The following is a 20850-nucleotide window of genomic DNA, read 5'->3' as shown; positions in this document are numbered from 1 at the left end:
GTGACATATTTAGAGATCCCTCGAGCGACAAGAGGCGTAGTTTTAGAGCACTTAAGGACCCCCAGTGCGGTTCTACATCACTCAAGTTACCCGCGGCACATTCTCAGATTATTTGAGTGATCCGCGGCATATAATACGGATCACTTGAGTGATGCGTGACAGTTCCAGAGTACTTAAGCAGCCCGGACACATTTCCAGATCACTTGGATCCGCGAAACATTTAAAGATCACTTGGATCCGCGAAACATTTAAAGATCACTAAAGTGAATCTGTAGGGCACTTATCAATAGGGGGGAATGTTACTTCAAGTGCCCACAAATTATCGAAAGGTTTTTCTTGTTTTTGGCGTTTCGAGTAAGAGGCCATCAAGAATATTTCATATTTTCATAAAGGGTGGTTGATTACGTAAGCATTATCCAACCCCCCCCCCTTATCATCAAAAGTCAGCAAATCGGAAACCCCCTCCCCCCATCGATGATGACATAATACTTGAACGGCCCCAATGTGAAAGCATTTCGTGACATAGGTATTTAAAAGTGTGTGCTCGAGAATGAAAAGCAAAACAAAATGTCTCTCGTGGTTGGGGTCAAAGCAACAGAATTCAAATTGCAACATTCACTTTTATGCGTTGCTAAGTCATCGGTGCAGTGAAAAACTATGAAAAAACCTTGTTAATGGTATCTGTAGCACCATAAACACCGGCGCAGGACGCAGACAAAGAAACACGTCGAAACAACTAATACAGATCACATTACTGCCGCAGGAATTCCCCTTACCAAGGAGGTTAGCGCACCAACCCCTTGGTGAGATCTCCTTTTGTCTGTGTCCTGCGCCGGCGTTTATGGTGCTACAGATACCGTTCCAACGGTTTTATCATAGTTTTTCACTGCGCCGACGACTTAGCAAAGCATAAAAGTGAATGTTGCGATTTGAATTTTTCGAAATTTTGTTGCTTTGATCACAATCACGAGAGAGAGAGAGATGGGGGTTTGTTTTTGTCTTCATTCTCGAACGCATACTTTCAAACACCTGAGTCTCGAATTGCATTCATTGATTTTAGCGGCCACTAAGGGCTCGTATATATCGGGAAAGTTATTTTATGACCACCCTGTGTATTTATGGGGCACTATTTTTCGATTTGAGCTGATTATTACGAGACAGATGTGTATGTTAACTATGAATACGAATAAACAGATTTATTACTTTCATTTACAGATTTATTGAATCAGTTGATTGTTATTGCAAAGTAATTTGTTAAACTGTAGGGCACGTCTTTTATTTGTAGAACCAGTTCTTGAAATTTCTGAGGATTTTAATAATTATTACATATGAAATGCCACAGTTTTTTGTATTGAAAGACAGCAGGTAAGGAGTTCTCTGTATAGAATTATAAGCAATACTGTATTAAAAAGTGTGTCGAGAGCCATTTTACATTTGAAATCCTGCATTCATGTTTGATGTCAGACATCGATTTGACGAACACTTTCATACAGTCCAAGATAAAACAATTCACACTTTGGCTAGATGTTTTATACTCTTCCGTGTTATCGAAGAAGTCTGTTTTGTCGAGTCTGGTACATAAGTGGGGTCCTGGCAGTTATTTTGATCATGGTACTGGTTTTTTCTTCTAGCGGAAAGTCATCGTCGGCGTTTCAGTTACGGGACATGGCGTAGAGAAACGCTGCAAGGGACGGTATGTACAACAGACTTATCGTAACCTTGCTGGTCGAGGTACTCGAACTCCTGGCGATCCGACTGCTGTACCTCGTGACGGGCATTGGGTAGATGACGGTCCTGGGCGTCCAAGATGGGGTCGTGAAGTAATTCGAGTCGCTGAACGTGTAGGTGTTGGGCGTCGAAAACGGACCGTAACTTTGCTCCGGAGCCAATCTTGGGATCTTCCTGGGAGGTGCGACATCGTTTGGAGAGGTTGGCGGTGGGTCGGGCAGCTGGCAGTCTTTGCCCATCGACTTTGTTCTAGAAAATTGGAAGGTGATTAACAATGCAATTCAAGAAAACAATTTCTCATCAATAGGTTATTAACTACGAAGGTTTTGAACAGCTGGCTGATGCGAAGATGAATTCAGGAAAGAAAATTCAACTGCTTCCGAGGGGGAATCGAACCACCGTCCTCGCGCAACCCGGGCGAGTGCGCTAGACTACTAAATGCTACAGAAGCGTAAAACGAACCTCTTTCCTTTGAGCTTATACAGTCAAAACCACTATTTCTCGAAAAACTATACATCTCGAAAAATGAAAAAAAATCATTGCATTTACTGTACTGAATCAATGCATTTTCACCTCTCTGTCTCGAAGTAATTTTCGAAAAGCTCTCTATCTCGAAGGCCAAGCCCAATGACAATAAAAAGAAGACGCGAAAATTCCTTTTCTTGCTTTTTTCCTTTTAGGTGAAAAAACTGATAAGAGAAAAGGATTATTCGGGTACAGCCCATTGTGTTTAAAGGAAAAAGAAAAGCTCATTGCGTTGATGGATCTTGTCGATCATAGGCAAAGCTGCATTAATCTTTCAAGCGGCTTTGATCACAGGCGGATACTGTGATTGACGGAGGGGTGGATGCCATGTGTGGATGGCTTGTTCAGCATGGCAAAAAGTTCGCCAACAGATAATTCAAAGTTGCTTCAGGAAAACTACGGGTTTTAACCAATCATCTCAGTGATGAAGGAATCAGATCTGGCGAACCACTCGAATTTCAACGAATCTCAGAAGGATGTTGAAAATGGAATTTCAGAACATTAGAGCATTACTAAAAGAATAAGTGAAAAAAAAAATTCGAATGTATTTCAGTGTATTTGCATATAGTGCGATTGATCATTGATTGTGTAACTTGACCAATAAATTTCATCAGTATGTAGTAAAATATAGTACGGTATTTTTTTTAGTTTATAATCAATCGAATTTTTCGCCATTTTTGGCGTGTTTTTCCTTCCTTACAAAACACTCCATTTCTTGAAAACTGTCCATTTAGAAATTTTTTGCGGTCCCCTCAGTTTCGGGATAGAGATTTAACTGCATACGTTGAACGGGAACGTACGATTGAACATTTTGAAACTAATTATGTAAAAAGAAAACGGAGTTGTGTGTCCCGTTTTGACACGTCGTGTTCGACAAAACGGAGCGTATGGTCATCATATTGACTTCTGGGTTTCCTTCGGATATAGCTGTCAATCGGTTATTTTTGTCGGAAACCAATGTTACCCGATGTCCTAGGAATTTCAGTTTGGTCAAACTCCAAAACCTACAGAGTGAGACAGAAATTGATGGGAAGTGGTGTAAAAGCCGTACGTACTTATGTCCTATGATTTCGCATCTGGACTTCAAGGAAGACATCGAGTGATCCAACATGTGTAGTGTCTGTGGTCCGCACATCCTTTGGATCGGTTCAGATACGCATTTCTCGTATCGGCTGTACGCACTGCCAAGGAAATCAAACACATACTGTTAAGAAACGGGTTGTTTCACGAAGATGACTGTTTTTTTGAAAAACTAAAGTAAAATACGGGGAAAAAAATCAGCTGTGATTATATATTTACTCTGTAATTTCATCCCAAGGTCTTGATTCCGAAATGGGGGGGGGGGGGATAAGATTTCAGTAGTGCGACGATGAAAAGTTACGTAACTGTAGGCACGGCAGGACTGCAGCGACTGCACCGGGCAGCAAAATATTCTGAACACGGCTAATCTATAATATATATATCTAAAATATTCTATACGGCAGCTCAGCAAACGTTAAAACGGTATCCCTGTTAAAATTTATCACGATAAAAAGAACACCATGCATGTAACCTGGGGAAGAAGAAACCGTATGCATCCGTTCTGGCAGTCCTCGTACGACCTGCATCAGACCGGGAAGCAAGAAAGGATCCCGTTTTACACAGCTGCCGATGCAAGCGCACAAATGTTTTCTGATTGGGTAACCACCTGTGGGGAAATCGCTCACCGCACATTCGTGCTGCCTCTGTGGTACTTCCGTTTGCAGCTCCGTAAATGAGATGCATGTTTGCCTTTTCGGTATTACTAAAGTGCGCCATTATACATACGTTACAACTGTTAGAACGGTTGCGCGCTGGAATAACTTCACAGGGATGGCGTCCGCGCCTTTTATTCACTCTGACGCAGATTTGCATACGGTTTCTTCTTCTTCCCCAGGTTACATTTGCATGCAGGGTGTTCTTTTTCTCCCGATACATTTTCAACAGGAATACCGTTTTAACGTTTGTGGAGCGACTGTTTCGAAACACACTAGCGCATGCGTTTCATGTTAGACCATGCATTCTTTGATGACAATTGTTTGTATTGGTGTGTACTATCACCTCTTAAAGTTTTCCCCATTTTTTCTGAATCACCCTGTAGTTCTAATAGCACCAGGACAAGGATTTTTGACCTGCAGGACTTTCAGCGGGCCTCCTTACATTGATATTCTGTTATGTTAGAGCAAAAAAAAAAAGTAAATCCTGAAACGCGTTGGCCCTCTTGACCTCTTTGGGTCATGAAATGACCGAGTCTGGCCCCTACTGGAATATCATTTATTAATTTAAAAAAAAGAAACCCACCAGCATATGTGTGACTCGTGGAAAAGAGGATTGTAAGCACTCTCCACCATCTTTCTGAAATGCCCGTCACAGCTTTCGGTCGATACTCTCTTGAGACAATGCGCATGCTTCAGGTAATCTGCATTGGATTGTAACAATCAGAACAACAAAACAATTAGTAATTGTTGAGATGTTTCATTTGTCCACGTGAATCTTGTAAATCAGCAAATTGTAAAATACGCAAATAGTGACACTTACCACCCCTGTACCTGTCGGAGCTGCATATGGCGTGCACGGAATCGACGGAATCACTCACGGCTTCGTTGAACTTGGTTTTCTGGTCTTCAGTCGAGCAATCCATCATGTACTTACGGACGCATTCCATTATGTGACTCCATATTCTGAGAATGACGCCAAATGTGAATGGATAGCATTTAATAGTACAAACTTTTCCTTTTTTTTTTTGATTGAAAAAACTTTAGTTCAAATTTTTGTCGGTATAAGGTGCTGCACGAAAACAAATTGCATTATTCTGGAATTGAATTTTTCTTCAACCTCCTCTGTGTCCGAAACGTTCGTAAGGCTTCAGCCGGTGATTTGTGGTGGAGGGGAAACAACTTCACCGATATTTATCCACCAATGCCAACATCACGATGGAGGAAGCCTTATGAAAGCGCCACTAACAGGAAAATTCGGAAATGAGCTGTTAATCGTAGACCCTGCATTTTATGATTTGTATATTTTCAGACATTTGCTTTCGCGCAGTGCCCCGTATCGACAAACATTTTAACTAACATTTTTATCTGATTGACACTAATAAGTAATGGTAATTGCTAAAATTAATCAGATCCCATTGCACTAACTTGCACATTCCTTCGATTTCCATGTGTGTCGTCGGGAACATGTACCGAGTTTCGCTCAACACGGGCTGTATTTCTGCGGTGCAGTTGCTCAATTTCTCCTCGCATAACTTCATACTCGACACGATGACGATGGCAGCTACAATGAAATACGGTTAATGATCATGGAGTGTTTTTTTTTTGTAATGCAGTAATACAAAGAATACCATAAACATTCAACACTTTATATTAGGTATTTAAGAAACACCCAAATACAGAGAAACAAAAAATTGCCTAGGAGCCAAATTGCTCTTACTGGCATAATAAATAATACTGGCATGATATAAACATACTTGATTCCCAATTTAGTAGATGCTCAGAGGATTTTTGACCATGGCAGAAAAAAACTCATTCATATCAAACTAATCAATCATCAAGCGATGATGATATTCATTGGTCTTTCGTCAAACAATGTCATCGTTAGTAGATTTCGGACCAACATCAGACTTGAAGGATCTCCAATCAAGAGAACTGTGTGGTCCTATGCACAGGCGCATTTATGGTTTTGTCGCCTGAGGGCTAGACGAATTTTGTTGCCCTTATACCATTATAGTCTTAATTTTTTTGATTACTCTTTCCTCGAATTCTCCACCCTGTGCTATAACACCCCCACCGAAACCTGCAAGTGCACCCATGTCTCCAAGTCAATCTTTTGGTCCTTCACACACTCCCATGCGTTCACACCCTGTATAAGTCACTTTTAGTCATTCACATGCTTGCACACTATTTTGTTCATTCATATGCTTGAAAAATATTTTGGTCACTCACATGCTTGCACATTTTTTGGTCACTCACATGCTTGCACATTTTTTGGTCACTCATATGTTTGCACACTGTTTTGGTCGCTCACATGCTTGCACATTTTTTGGTCACTCATATGTTTGCACACTGTTTTGGTCGCTCACATGCTTGCACATTTTTTGGTCACTCACATGCTTGCACATTTTTTGGTCACTCATATGTTTGCACACTGTTTTGGTCGCTCACATGCTTGCACATTTTTTGGTCCCTCACGTGATCAGTGGTATCGGAGCCGGGGGTCCTGTGGGTGTTCGATCACCCACAGTATTTTTTTTCGCATAGGCCCGAGCACACCGTGAATTATTTTAAGAAATCAAAATTTTCTGCGTGAAACTCAAGTCGAGAGTCCACAGGTCTACGACACTTCCAATGCTCCTGCACATGCTTTCACATTGTTTTGGTCACACACATACTTGCACACGCTCTAAATCACTCTTTTGGTCACTAACTAACATGGTTCCTTACTTTATAGGTGGCGCTCTTTTGATCATTTACTCTTTTACACATGCTTCAGGTCATACGTTTGGTCATTAATTCATGCTTGCACACACTCTAGGTCGCTCTTTTACTCACTCACGTGCTTGCAAACTCTATAGGTCACTCACTGACCTAGTCCCTTAGTGTCTCCACAAAGGCAGATTTATTTAGGGCTGTACAAATTTCGTCACCCTTCTCCCATTCTTCTAATTTTCTTGGCTGCTCATCCCTCAAAAATGTCGTAGATTTAATTTTTTACCGGATTCCCGATATTCACGGTACACTCGTGAAATGGTCGTACGTGAAAATCCAAATTTCATCGCTACCTCGGAGATGCCATGTCCCATCTCTCGTGCGCCGACTATAACACCACGTTCAAACTCACTTAAATATCGATAACCTGCCATTGTAGCAGCAGTAACCGATCTAACAACTACGCCAGACACTTATTGCGTTATACAGGTGTTGCCGACCGCAGCGCCGTACTCTGATTGGTTCCATATCTCTTTATTTGCAAGTACTTGCCACCCTGGGCTATAGCCCGCTAAGCACCCCCCCCCCGTAAATATGCCACTGGTCTTATGCTATTCGGGAGTTGAAATATACCAAAAACTACCAAGGTCGCATCTTTAATTCAACGAATAAGAAAAATAGCTGTGCCTCAATCGTGGTGTTCATCAGAAGACCCGAAACGTTTACTGTATCCTGAAGTGGTCTATAAAGAGCTTTAGCGTATGGAGACTCCATATTGTCCATATTGTATGCAAATTCAAAAGGGCGGCTCTCGGATAAATTAGACTATTTCTTTCCGATTTCTCTCAAAAATGTCTGGTACGTGCAATACAATAGAACCCCCCCCCCCACACACACACAAATTTGTCGCCAACAATACTGGGATCACCACTTCTAAGCTTAAAACTTTCATAAAGAGTTAAACTAACACGAATGTGTAAGTAATGTGAACGACCACAAGGAAGACCTAGAGCAGAGGTCTTCAACCTTTTTCTAGTCGTGAGCACTGTCTGTACCCATCATCAAAAGAAGAGCAACCTTATGGCAAGTTTGAGACACAAATGCATGAAATCAGCATGATTTCAATCCTTGAAGGCAATTTGTACGAGGTGTTCAATCGGAAAGTTCATCAAATGCTCGCTAGCACAAAATCGGACATGAGCATCGAACACTCTGGGACCTTCAGGGAGCACCGTGTTGCTCGCGAGCAACGGGTTGAAGATGCCTGACCTAGAGTAAGAATGTGAGCGAGAGACTAAAACAGTGGTCTAGAGGGTGTGTAAGCATATGGCATCTGCTACACTGGGATAATACGATAAGTGATACAACCTGCAAGTCGACACGGATTGGTGAAATTCAGGTATTTAACTAATCCGTGTCGAGTTGCTGATTGCATCGCTTATCGTATCGGTCGAGTGTGTATCCAGCCCGTGAGTGACCAAAACATTCATTCATTCATTCAAACCGAGCACAACTCGCCATAGGCAATTTACTACCGATTGAGTTGTGTCGGAAGTATGAGTGTGTCCCCCCTCAAATCCCCCGGGCCACGAAAACGATTGTATACTAAGTGTACATTACACAAAATACATTCAACTGCCTGACATTTGACCAGTTGCCGCCCAGCCCTCAAAGTCCAGCCGCCTTTCGAGTAGTTGCCCAACTGTCATGGTTTTAAGGGAGCTGCGTCGTGACTGTTGCCTGTAAGGAACAGCTTCTGCCTATTTTATTAGAGTCTGATTCGTGACTTTCTGCCTTCCTCCTTCTTCGCCTCGTCCTCATTGGAAGTCGGATCCGGAGCTTGGATCGTCTGCCTCTTGATCTTCGTTTTCCTCCTCACTCTATTCTTCTTCTCCCTGTCGTCCGGTCTCCTTTGTCTTCTGATCCTCTCACTCCTTCTCCTGGGTGCAGGTGGGCTCATCGCTCGATCTGCCGCTCCCGTCCGCTTATATTATGGAGCCACTTCATGTTCTCTTCCAAAAAGCCGACCAGTTCCTTGATGTTTCTGAGTGCTTTATCATCCTTGGCCATTCTTTTAAACCACTCTTTCTCCAATTCCGGCCATGGCTTTACTAAGTGGAAACGAATGGTGTGTGGACGCATTCCGTGGCAAAGTGAATTGGACTTCCCACTCCTCCGCATATACACTGCACGTTGTCGGAAATTTTGAAACGCTTGAAGTTGGCGGGAAACGGTCCATGGCCCGAGAAGAAGATTGTCCTTTCCCTACTCCAGTAACGTTCTTCCCACTGGACTTTTGGGATGACTCTATGAATAAGCCGTCCGTTTGTTTTTGGATCATTCCATTGCTTCTGCCATTCCACTCTATTGTCTGCTCTTTAATTATTCTTTTGACCGTTGCCGCCGGGATCTTTTTTTCCTGGGACGTTGTCGGTTTCGTCGATTCCTTCGCCAACTGATCTGCCTCCTTGTTTCCACGTTCGCCCACATCAGTGCTGCATTCCCCCTCTCTTTCAGTATTCTTATGGCTCTAGCGTCTTCATGTCTTGTTAAAGGGTCCTTGATGGCTTCCAAGCTTGATTTACTGTCTGAATATATGGTCATCTTCTCCAAATTATCCTCCCGTTGTTCCAGTGCTTTTCGGATCACCCACAGCTCTGCTTGAAATACCGTGTATTCCTCTTTCAGTTTCTCTCTCCAGGACTTAAATCTTTCACCCCCTTGATACTCCACGTACGCTGCTCCTATTCCACTATCCGTCTTGGATCCCCCATCCATAAATATTGTCCTTCCCTCGTATGAGATGGCTTCTTCTCGCTCCGTCGTTACGACCTGTTGCTCCTGGATTTCGTTAGCTGGGTGATCGCCTCATCCTATCGCTTTTCCCTCCACCTCCTCTGGTACTATCAGCCTTTCACCAACTGTCGCCCTTCTTTTGAGTCTGGATATTCCCGCTGATTTGCATACGAAGTCAGTATACAAACTCGGGGGGGGGGGGTACTCCTGTTATGCTTTGCGTTGCCGCTGTCGATATTTTGTGATACGACCTTGTCATAAAGAACAGGGAACACAAGTGTGACCAAAACAGTGACCTATAGAGTACGCAAGCATATGAGTCAGCAAAATGGAAGGAAAACTTGAGGGATCACCAAAAACCTTGAGGATAAGACTGGCGTGTGCAAAAGATCTATTTCATAAAATTCTGTCTCTAGCTTCAAGAAAGGGGAGAAAAAGAAATTTTGATATTGTCACTAGGACGAATGCAAAAATATTCTGAACACTAAAACACACACACTCTTTTTTTTATCTCGACCTTGTCTTTAAGTCTTAAGTCGACCTTGTCTGAATAAGTCTTTCAGTAGAAAATGGGATGGCAAATACGAAAAAAATACTTCTCATTGAAAATGCAGAAATACGCAAAATAATGCCTTAAAAATAATTAAAATATGCTCTATCACGTAAAAATATTGAAATATGCAAAAAATAAAAAAAATATTCAAAGTCACGGAAATCGTAGCTCTAATTATTATATTAGGTTACTCATATGGGTTACTTCGCACACATTTTAAAAAATTCATAAAAAATTTAAGCAAAAAATGTTATTGCAATAGACCTGTTCTTACCATTTTACATATTTGTTATGCCTAGTATGAGTTTTTCCAAATAAAAACGTTAAAAAGTAATCGCGCCCCGTGTTACGATACATCAAATTATCCTAAGGGGAAGGGGCTGCTCGAGCTTACCTACGACCTGGGTGTTACCCCTAAAGATGACTCTTGCGAGAAGCTGACAAAAAGACTGGGGTAAAATGTTTTTTTTTCAACCCTTACAGAGGCAACCCCGAGATATCTCGGGTTCTTAAACCTCTGTCAGAATGAAAATTCCGAGCCCACATAACACTGGAAGTTTTCTTCTCCTGGTAACATGTTTTTCTTCTCCCGGTCCGTCCGGTCAGCTAATTTCGCAAATTCACCGCTATTCCGCGATTACATGCACTGGAATGTATTCTGAAAGATTAACACTCTATATGCCAAAAAAAATTGTTCATTTTAATTCGTGTAAGCGAAGGATTAAAATTCCGTGGTTAATGGTAGCGAGTGATGAAGGGGTGGTAATAAATTTCGTTTCCACTAAAAGTATATGCTTTTGTTGATAAACAGTTTTAAAACCTTTTCCGTCTACCGAATTAGTGTAGGTGATAGTGTATCGGACTGTGAAGCTCGCGAAAGTTATCCATTTTTTTTCCACTCCTCGCCAGAAAATGATTAAAAAATTTTAATTCTTTTTGCTGACGCAATACATTTTACAATATATTTTGCGGACTCTTAAAATACAAGTACTGTAAATGAGTTAAATATTATAACAAAAGCACGCAGAAGAAATTAAGACCAATAATGTTATAAAAAAAGTAGTTGTCTTTTAGTGTCTTTCCTTAGTTCCGATTTTTAAATATTTTATAGCTGTTTACGACTAATTAATGTGCATAATATATATATATATTTTTATACAATAATTTTTTAGTCGATTTGCTATGGAAAAATGCATTGATAAATTGGAGAAATATTTTACTGAAATTTGCAAAGATTTTCGTGATCCGATCCTTTAGCTGTTTGAATATTTCAGTTTGTACCGAATTTATAATGTAATTTATATTTTGCCGAATCTTAAAACTTTGGTGTATAATAAATCAATTAAATATTATGACAAAAATATGTAGAAAAAATTATCAAGACCAATAGTAATGCTCTAAAAAATGTAATTCCTTTTAGCATATCTTTACTCGTCTGAAGTACCGATATTTAAATAGATGTTTAAATATTTCATAGTTGTTTGCGATTATTAACATGTACGATATATTTTTTCATACTATAATTTATCGGTTTATTTTTAGTCGATTTACTATCGAAAAATGCATTGAGAAATTGGAGAAATTTTTTACTAAAATTTACAAGGATTTTCTATCACATTTTCAGAAATTTGAAGTCGTTATCCTCCTTTAACTGTTTGAATATCTAAGTTTGAATTCGATGCATAAATTTGTTGGTTAAAAAAATAAAATCGTTTTTGTAACATTGAAAATAGCGCGATTGCACATTTGAAATGCCTCGCGGAACATCAGTGGAAATGTCTACATTGTTTGCACCACTGTTCCGCGATCAGATACGAAAATGAAGATATCGTAGAGTTACGCAAATTATCATAGAGGCTGAAGCAACGTGATTGGCTGTGTGGAAAAAATTACGAAAAAAAATCGTGTAATCGCGGAATAGCGGTGCATTTGCGAAATATGCGTCCTGTCAATCGATTGTCAGTGGGCGGAGTCAGCTTTAGCTTGCGTTCAAAGTCTGATAACCATAGACTAAAGATATATATACGTATATAGACGGAGCACGCTATATATTCATAAAACTTTGTGGAACGTGAAGAAAAGATAAGCAGTATTGATGGGGAAAAAATAGGTTCTGCGATTACATTTGGCGCGTTTATTCAGAAGCTAGTGATTTCGTGTTAAAGCTAGGATGTTGCTGTAACGAAATTTGACTCGGTCAAGTTGATGAAAACTTTCCTTTATTTGTTCAATGAATTTCATTCATTCTTTTGTAAAATATTTAGGGAGTATCAGATTTGGAAAAAAAAATCAATTTTTATAATATAAACAAATATTGAAAAACGGAATTTTTTTTATTTTCCATGAGATAATTCCTAATAATTTAAGACTTTTCGATATATATACGATATATATATATCGAATGCATTATAATTATATATATAATTATATATAATTATAATGCATTATATGTAATTATTATAATGCATCATTATGTAATGTAACACATTCAAACTCATACCATATTCAGTCATGAAATAATACTCAAATAATAAGCAAAAGTTTTATTTCTAACATTGCGGAAAAACCTTTTATAAGCTTATCACACAAAACTGTAAAAACTTTCACTTACATAATATTTCAGGAATAAAATAAATTTTACTCAAGAAAATTAACAAAACCTCATCATCAATAATTTCTCTTAATTATAAGAAATGAAATTTCATGGTAGAGTATATAATAATGTAATAATTTAAAGTATGTGACATACATGTGTAGCCTCTTCGCTCCAGAAGTATACAACATATGTGAATCTTCATTTTTTAAGGTATTAAATAGTTTTCAGTAGTTTTAAATAGTTTAAAATTAATTAACTAATTAATTAATTTTCTTGTTTGAGGGTATTTTCACATACAAAACATACACAAATCAATAAAAAAATTTCTTTTCTGTAATAGTTTTATCTCAAGCGTGAAGAAGGGTAAAAATACTACTATTTTTAGAGGTAGTTATACATTTTTATGAAAAAACTGCCATTGTCTAGAGCAGAGGTTCTCAACCTTTTTTTGTCCATGGCCCCCCTTTCAACCATTTCTCATTCCTGTGGCCCCCTTGCGAACACGAATAATTTTCTACTCCCCCTTCCTTTCTCCCCCCCCCCCCCCAATTCCCCATTAGAAGATAGTTATTCAAAAATTGTCTGAAGTATAAATATTTTTGAATTTAATTGATTAATTTTTAATTTATGAAAATAACGAAAAAGCAAAATAAACACAATAGAATACATTAAAAGTAGAATAAATGCCTTGGGGTCACAAAGGGTCTGTATCATCGTAATGTTACTTTTTGTGAAGTTTATTGTTTTGTGTTTTTTTCAGTTTGATTTGTATGTTTTATGTGTTGTGTCAGTCCAATTAAAAAAAAAATATTTTTAATCAATGTAAACTCTGCGCTTGAAGACGACACAATGTCATCAAGTTACTCTTTACTGAATGAAATTTGTATTATTTTCAGATTAGTTTTTTTTTGTGTGTAAAAGATTATGGTTTCATTGAGAAATGTCAGTTGTAGCTTCCAAAATATGCATTCATATAATGATAAAAATCGCAAAAAGTGGTAGCAAGCAGTTTTATTAATTTTATTCTCTTCATGCGGATAAAGGTAGTAATGAGGGAGTAGTCACACACAAATGAATCACAATTGAAAAGTTCAACCTTCCACATCGTTTTCAACAATAATACATGTATCAACGATATAGGTTCATGTTGTAGCCCTACTATGAATTTAAAAAAATGAACTCTCTCTCTAAAATACGTGTGAAAATTTTTTAAATATTTGTTTGAACCATTCATTCCAGAGAAATCGTGTACGCAGTGACAAAACTGTTAGTGTGAACATAATGATTCGTTATCAGGACTTCAAGCCCATCGGAAAATACAAATAATCAGATTTTCAAATAAGAAAATTATCAGTTTGTTGACTCCAGTTTCGATACGGTGAAAATCTGATATTTCGTTGGATGACAAGCTACCTTCAAGTGGCTTTTTGGTTCACAACGTGGCTGCTCTCTCGCAGGCGAACGAAGCAACATGCGAGTTGACTTAAACCCAACACAATTATTTCACATAACAGTCCGTACTATATTTAATATACAGGGCACATACGTAACGGGGCATATGGCATTTTACTGGAAAACCATTGGTCCTAGGGGCATACTTCCAGTTGGAAAAAGTACTCGAATAATGTGTAGTACTCAGATATTTGATTCATGTTGCCAGGGGTTACATAGTTATTAAAATAAAAATATGAACTTTTTATGCGAACACCCTGTGCCTCAAAACCCAATTGGAAAGTTGTTTCCCGGTCTCCCACAAAAAAATTCAACGTGTCCAAGTTCAAATTTCCACTGAGATATTCGAAGAAAGTTGGAAAAAAACAGCATTAAATGAGGGGAAACCATTTTACCCGCATTGAATGCTGTTTTTCCCCAAATTTCCTCAATTTTCGAATTCGCATATCTCGGTGAATATTGCACTTAGAAACGGGAAATTATCTTAGTTGGCATCGGGAAAGACAAAACAACTTCTTAATTGGGTTCTTTGGCACACGGGGACGGTATAAAGAGTGTTTTTTTTTTAATTTTATAGCTATAAGATGAATAGCCCTTACAACATGAATGACATATCTGAGTTGGACACGTGATTTGGATACTTTTTCTACTTGGGTATGTCTCTAAGACTAACCAGCCGCCAGTAAAGTGTCATACGCCGTGTTACCCATGCAGTCTGCATATACACGTAAAAAAATAACTTGAGACGAAATACAGTCAACTCTCATTTTAACAAATATCATTATAACGTGAAAAATATCGTTTTAACGAAAACTTTTCTAATCCCTCGGATAGGTTTACATAGGAACAATGTAAAAATCTGGAATTCCTTTCTAGCGAAATTTCGTTATTACGAAGTGATTTCTCGAGTGTCTTGTAGTTCCGGTCTAATGGGGTTTGACCAAAGCGCATTAATAAAGGGTCTTTAATTCGCTTTGGGTTTGACTGTATTTCCCCCCAAAACAATCTGACATTTTTACTGTAAAGTAATTGAACTTCGGCAATTTGATCTGAAAACAGTCCTTTTTATAATGATTATGTCCTTTTTACTTTTATAAATTTGGGAAGGAAACAAAAGGAAGAAAAAGGAGGGGGGGGGGGAGAAAAAGAAAAATGGCCAAGACGGGCTCGGTTGTGCGTAAATGCCTCGAAATTCCACTTGTGCGCAAGGGGATTCGTGCCTCACTCCCGGTTTTATGACAAAATTTCACATTTATGAGACGTATGACTACGGGCACGAGATTAATCTCTATATATATAGCTTTCAATATTAAAATATTTCATTTATACGAAGCACAATTTCAATTATTTGACATTTTCATTTTGATTCGAACCCCAAATCTTTGGCATTTAGACATCATTTCCAACTATCAAATCCAAGCAGTTTTTGCAGATTATGAAAACGTGTCGCTGAATTGGTTTTGCATGCGTGTATTATCAACACTAAAAACCATAAATTTTAGGTTGACAGATACAAAGAGACGCATTGAGCGGGTTACGGACATTTCAAAGTGAAGACTTACGTGAGAATTTATTGCACTTTTTTCAGAAATCAGCAGATGCAGTGAGTCTCTAATAAACGGATTTAAATTGCTTTAAATGTAGTCATACGCCTTTTTAGAATTTTTTTGCTAATGTCCACAACATTGTTCTTACAGGATAGGAAAATTGCATTGAAATTATTGAGGATGCTGCAGGCCAGTAGTAGGACAGTTAAAAGGAAGCAGCATTAAAGTATCGATTAAAAAAATTTTAAAGATGTGGTGTCAATCTTAGAGGAAGTCCCAATACAGGGGCGGCTCGAGCTTACCTGCCGCCCCTACTGGCGACCCCGCCAGGAGGCTGATAGGGCTTTGGTAAAGGGCACCTGGAAATAAATCTGATTTTTTTTTCGGAAGAAAGCCGCACATCATTGTGTACCGTACAAAATGTGCGTGACCATACGTCCCGCTTTTAAAGTAGAAAATTTTTTTGTCTTTGTTTTTTGTTCTAGAATTATTTTACTATTCTTAATAAATGCCTGATAACTTAATCCGTGAAAGAGCACTTATTTTTGTGAGCCATCATCACTTATCCTGTAAAGATGATATTTAACGGGGTAATTTTTATTAAGAAAATTTTTTCAAAGGTGTTTCTGGTATTCCAGACAAGTGAAAAACCAAATTTTTCCTTTGCCTTCATTTGACTATTGTGAATCAAATTCTGAGTGAGGGTATGGGTCCCTAGGCTGGGATCTTTTGCAGGCCCCCTCCCAGTCAGATTTCTCATGGCCCCTTCTATAGTTAATTTATAGCCTGAAAAAGCCAAAAAATTATGAGTATTATCTCGGGCTCTTGTGGGGGCCATTGGTGAGGGAACCAAAATGCACACATGGCTCTTGTAATAGAGTACAGGGGTGGCGCTTGGCCATGCGACCCATTGCGGCCACACGGGGCACCGTTTAAGAGGATGCTAAATCCGGGGTGAATGGGTAAAAAGAAATTTCATTGGCCAAAAAAAACCAAACCGTCGGCTCTTGAGGGGCGCAAAATCCGAAATGAAGGGCTGAAAAAATGTTTTGTTAGGAATTGTTTGGATAAATTGTGAGGGAGGGGCATGACCTTCTAAGGGTAGGGCTGACAGGGCTCCAGCTTGAGGCCTGGGACTACATCCTCATAACTTCTCTTTTTTCACTATAAATTAACTGTAGAAGGGGCCCCATGGAAAATCGGGCATGGGGGCCCCACGAAAGATTTCCTGACGCAGGAGGTAGGGGCTATGGAGGGAGCAATAGGTAGGAGGTGCAAAAAATAAGTCCCACACGGGTACAGATTTTGTCTCGAGCCGTCCAGATAGCTTACATTCTTGTTTCTGGTATTACGATCAGAGGCCTTGTCTATTTTCTCAACGTTTCCGTTGTCGAGGTATAGTATGACTCAAAAGCGTGATGTCGTGAATTTTTACTGTGTTAAATTTTGTTGTCTTAAGTAAAGTCTACGCTACCGCCCCTTACAATTTGCCGCCCGGGTGCGCCGCACTCCTTGCACCCTCGCGTAAGCCGCCCCTGTCCCAATACATTATCACAGCAATGTAGTTTTAAAAAATTTTAAATTTCGCGGGTATTTTTGCCTATGTATGATTTGATCTGTTGGAGTTAGTTGTAACTGAATTCGATTTTATTTCTTTTCAGCAGAGGCAATGGATTGGCACCCCCTTTCAAAATTCATAAAAAATACCCCAGAGCAATCATTCTCTATTCGATTTTTATAAATATATTCCCCATCAGACCACTCAGTGCTGGCTGAAGATAGCTTTGTGCTAAACTAGATGGCTATCCGTCTGTAATTGAATGAAAACGATTTTACAAGCTTTCATTTTTTACCCATCTACTTCTTGGATTACATTTACTACCAACACTCAAAAGAATGTCAATGAATGGTCAACAAATCTTTGTCTGTTTTCTTTATGGCAGCCCTCTTTGCATGAAAAGTCTGAACACACACAATTTTCTGTCTTTACAGTTATTCCATTTTGCTTAAACCTCTTCTATAGTTTGTGTCAGGGCCTACTATCACCCCAAAGTCGTAAATCACCGAGATTACATGAACCACTTTTTTTATTTCCTTACTCATGTTAATGTTACTTGAATGGGGAAAAATTACGAAAAAGATATTCTATGCATTTTGTTTGAAATTAAATTTTTTTTTGTCAGTGACTAAAAAAATTTAATGTCACAAATTTCTTCGTGGCCCACGTATCAGTAGCCGTGGCTCCCCCTTTTGTAAGATTTTCATCCGTGGCCCCCCTGGAATATCCTAGGGCCCCCCTGGGGCCATATGGCCCCCGGTTGAGAACCACCGGTCTAGAGTGTGGGGGTAAGTTTTCGTCGTTGCATTCTATTGAAATAAAATATGTGTCATAAATTCCTCATTCTGAAAAGCATGTTTTCTTCAAGGTGAGCGAAACTCGAATGAACTCACTAGCTCGACAAATCTTGCGGAGACGCATATTTCGGTTAAAACTTAATAAAACTCATTACTTCAATCATTTATTAACAAAAATTCTATTAAAACATTTAATGACTCACGTACTCATGACATTTGAATTTTACACCAAAACTTGGAACTTTAATTAAATTAAATCCAAAATGGAATTGTTAAAAACTGAGGCTAAGTTAGAAATCCATTGAGAATCGTCAATTTAATGCTCCAATTTTTAATTTATAAGAAGGGGGAATAAGCAAAAAAAGTACTTCCTTGTGAAAGGATACTTGTCCCCCTTTCCTAAACCGTTCAGAACATCCGAAAGCTGCACTAGTGTTGACCATTCTAATCAAAAATAAGACGGCACGTGTAGATCATCATACGAACAGCCATAAGGAAAAGCGTTACCAGCGAGATTCCCTGACCAGCCTTTTGACCTGAGTCACGTGACTCCGATCCTTTCTTCAAATTCTAATCCCTCTCTCGCGCTCTCTCTATATACTATTATTACTATATGCTGATAACAGAGGGAGGGGAGAGAGAAGATGACATTTTTCATTTTCCCTGCGTGGTATTATAGGATTATTGCGTACAGCGTAACTGTAATAATAATAGAAAACTGTAGTTTTTTTTTCTCTCTTCCTAGTTTTTATTATAATTATTTTGTATTGGGGGGAGCATTTATCAGCTTGCAATCGGGAAAAAAATTCTTCCCGGAAATAGCTGACAATTTTTTTTACAGAAGATTTAGTGATTTCAAATGTGGCAGTTATGATGCGGATCAGGACAGGCGCTTAACCACCAGAAATTTCGTTCGGGGGGGGGGACCAGACCCCCAAGTCCCCCCCCCCCCCGCTACGCCGGATCAGGAAATTTTGAAAACCGCTTAAAGGGTTAATACGAAGCAGCACACTATTGTTTACTGCGCAAAATGTGCATGACCATACGACCCGCTTTTAAAAAAAGCTCTCTAGCACCGACGCTAAGGATAAACAAAAAGAATTCAAGACGTTAATTATATAACGAAGATTGGGGGGGGGGGGCAAGGGAGTGAAGATTCATTTGTTCTATTTTAGATTTCATTTCATATATTTCTTCCTTAATTTTAACCATCGCGTTTGTTACTCTCTCTATATATAATACCTATAGAAATACATACATCCCCTCGCAATATGTGAATGATGTGTCTGAAATCTACACGTTATTCAGGTACTTTTGCCCTGGTTGGAGATATGCCTCCAAGATCAACGGTTCGCCAGTAATTTGCGGCCAAGGGACTTAAGGCATCAACCTGCATATTTGCGACAGCTCTGCGCGTTGTCCAGGGTTGAATCCGGAAAGTCAAAAATCATATATTCACTTTGCACGAGAGCATTTCGCGACTTCCAGCCTCCACGAAAGTTGGAGCGGTATTGTCACAAACTTTCATCTTTCTTCTTCAAAACGAGATCAAGATGGCGGCCCCCACACCCGACATCGATTTAAAAGATGTTTGCTTATTGTCGGTTTTCATGTCGGAAAAAACTAAGAACCCATTGGCTGAAGAACAAGTGACGTCACTGATATGGCAGTATCCAGGAAAAGAATCAATCGTCGCAAGAATACTGAAGACACTGATCGACGAAAGAATTACTGAACATAATCAAGGTCGTAATTACGCAGAGACAACAGGAGGAGGGGGCTTGAGATAAGCGAATTAGATGGAAAAATATCACCCCCGAAAAAGAAGGGCTGGTAGCGCTGCAACTGAAATATAAAAAGATCCGTGAAAAACCTGGAGTTGGGTCCGAAAAAAACCCAGTCTGGGAGGGGAGGGGATGCATAGGCCAACGTCCTATGGCCTATGAGTCCATAACATAGTGAACATAGTGCGCTAAGTCCAAAATATGGAGTTACGTATTACCTTGCAAGATGATCACAGACACCAGGTTCTTTTTCCTCATGGCTGGTTGCTGAATAGAAGGTGTCCAACTGGAACTGACTAACTCTGCTCTGGATTAACTTTTCCTCGAGAGTGAGATTTTTCACTTCAGATGAACAGATTCTTTCTTCGTCCCATCAGCAATGTTTTATTTGAAGAAGGACACACACGCGCACACACAAACACACTTTCACTCAGACTGATTTAATGACACCCACAGAGATGTCCAAATTTTTGGTCTTGGTCTTAGGCGTTTACTCAATGATATAGTACTCAAACGGATAAGTATATATAACCCAGATATAAGTCCGTTACGTCATTAGAGGAAGCGGTGGGAAAAACAAAATGGAATCCAGAACAAATTCTTGCCACACGTCGCGATAGAATGACTATAAGGATCTGACTACTGGATGTTGTGTATCACACCTTTCCTATATCGCCGCTGCCGTCCAACAACCAACAACAACACTGTCGGGCCAATACAGCAACAGGGTGGATACACCTGTCGTTAAAAGTGTCCTCTGGCACATAATGGAAGCGCCGAAGGGAAATTTCGCCATTGTGCACACAGTGAAAACAAGCAATACAAAAAGAAAAAAAGAAGAAGAATGCCCAAGGGTCGTTTGTCCATCCATTCCCAATGAGTCAACGATTGCCGTTCCCCGGTCTGAGTCCAACCGAGCGTAATTCCAGCATTTCCGACCTTATTGTGTTCAGCGCGTTTTCATTTAAAAACCATTCAACGTAGCACATACGCATTTAATGGAAAAAAAAATATATGAAGTACCATGATCTCTAATGGTAGGGGGTCTGTGCATAGCTTATCATTG

General features: G+C 39.4%; 1 protein-coding gene across 1 annotated transcript; it reads right to left on the bottom strand.

Annotated features, from left to right (window-relative positions):
• Nucleotides 1–1182: 1182 nt before the first annotated feature.
• Nucleotides 1183–20474, bottom strand: LOC149089111 (uncharacterized). The gene is made up of 6 exons (XM_089239633.1): nt 20003–20474; nt 5415–5550; nt 4810–4952; nt 4573–4690; nt 3309–3434; nt 1183–1977 (listed from the first exon to the last, which is right to left on the bottom strand). Exons 1-6 carry the CDS (start codon nt 20040–20042, stop codon nt 1653–1655), a joined length of 888 nt encoding a protein of 295 aa, XP_089095759.1. The 5' UTR covers nt 20043–20474; the 3' UTR covers nt 1183–1652.
• Nucleotides 20475–20850: the final 376 nt, after the last annotated feature.

The sequence above is a fragment of the Pholcus phalangioides genome, unplaced genomic scaffold (assembly GCF_987345545.1).
Source record: "Pholcus phalangioides strain wild (caught in Gottingen) unplaced genomic scaffold, Ppha-v1.0 ptg000002l_1, whole genome shotgun sequence".
Lineage (NCBI taxonomy): Eukaryota > Metazoa > Arthropoda > Arachnida > Araneae > Pholcidae > Pholcus > Pholcus phalangioides.
Note: the sequence above shows the minus strand (reverse complement) of the source record. Positions and strands in the feature narration are given on the sequence as shown.

What these genes read in the sequence shown, in the direction of transcription:
- LOC149089111 (XM_089239633.1), bottom strand. Translation starts at nt 20,042, where the DNA reads ATGAGGAAAAAGAACCTGGTGTCTGTGATCATCTTGCAAG. An exon ending in GAAATCGAAGGAATGTGCAA is followed by an intron (nt 4,953 to 5,414) that starts GTTAGTGCAATG and finishes CGTCATTCTCAG; the next exon opens with AATATGGAGTCACATAATGG. An exon ending in CACGAGTCACACATATGCTG is followed by an intron (nt 3,435 to 4,572) that starts GTGGGTTTCTTT and finishes TTTCCTTGGCAG; the next exon opens with TGCGTACAGCCGATACGAGA.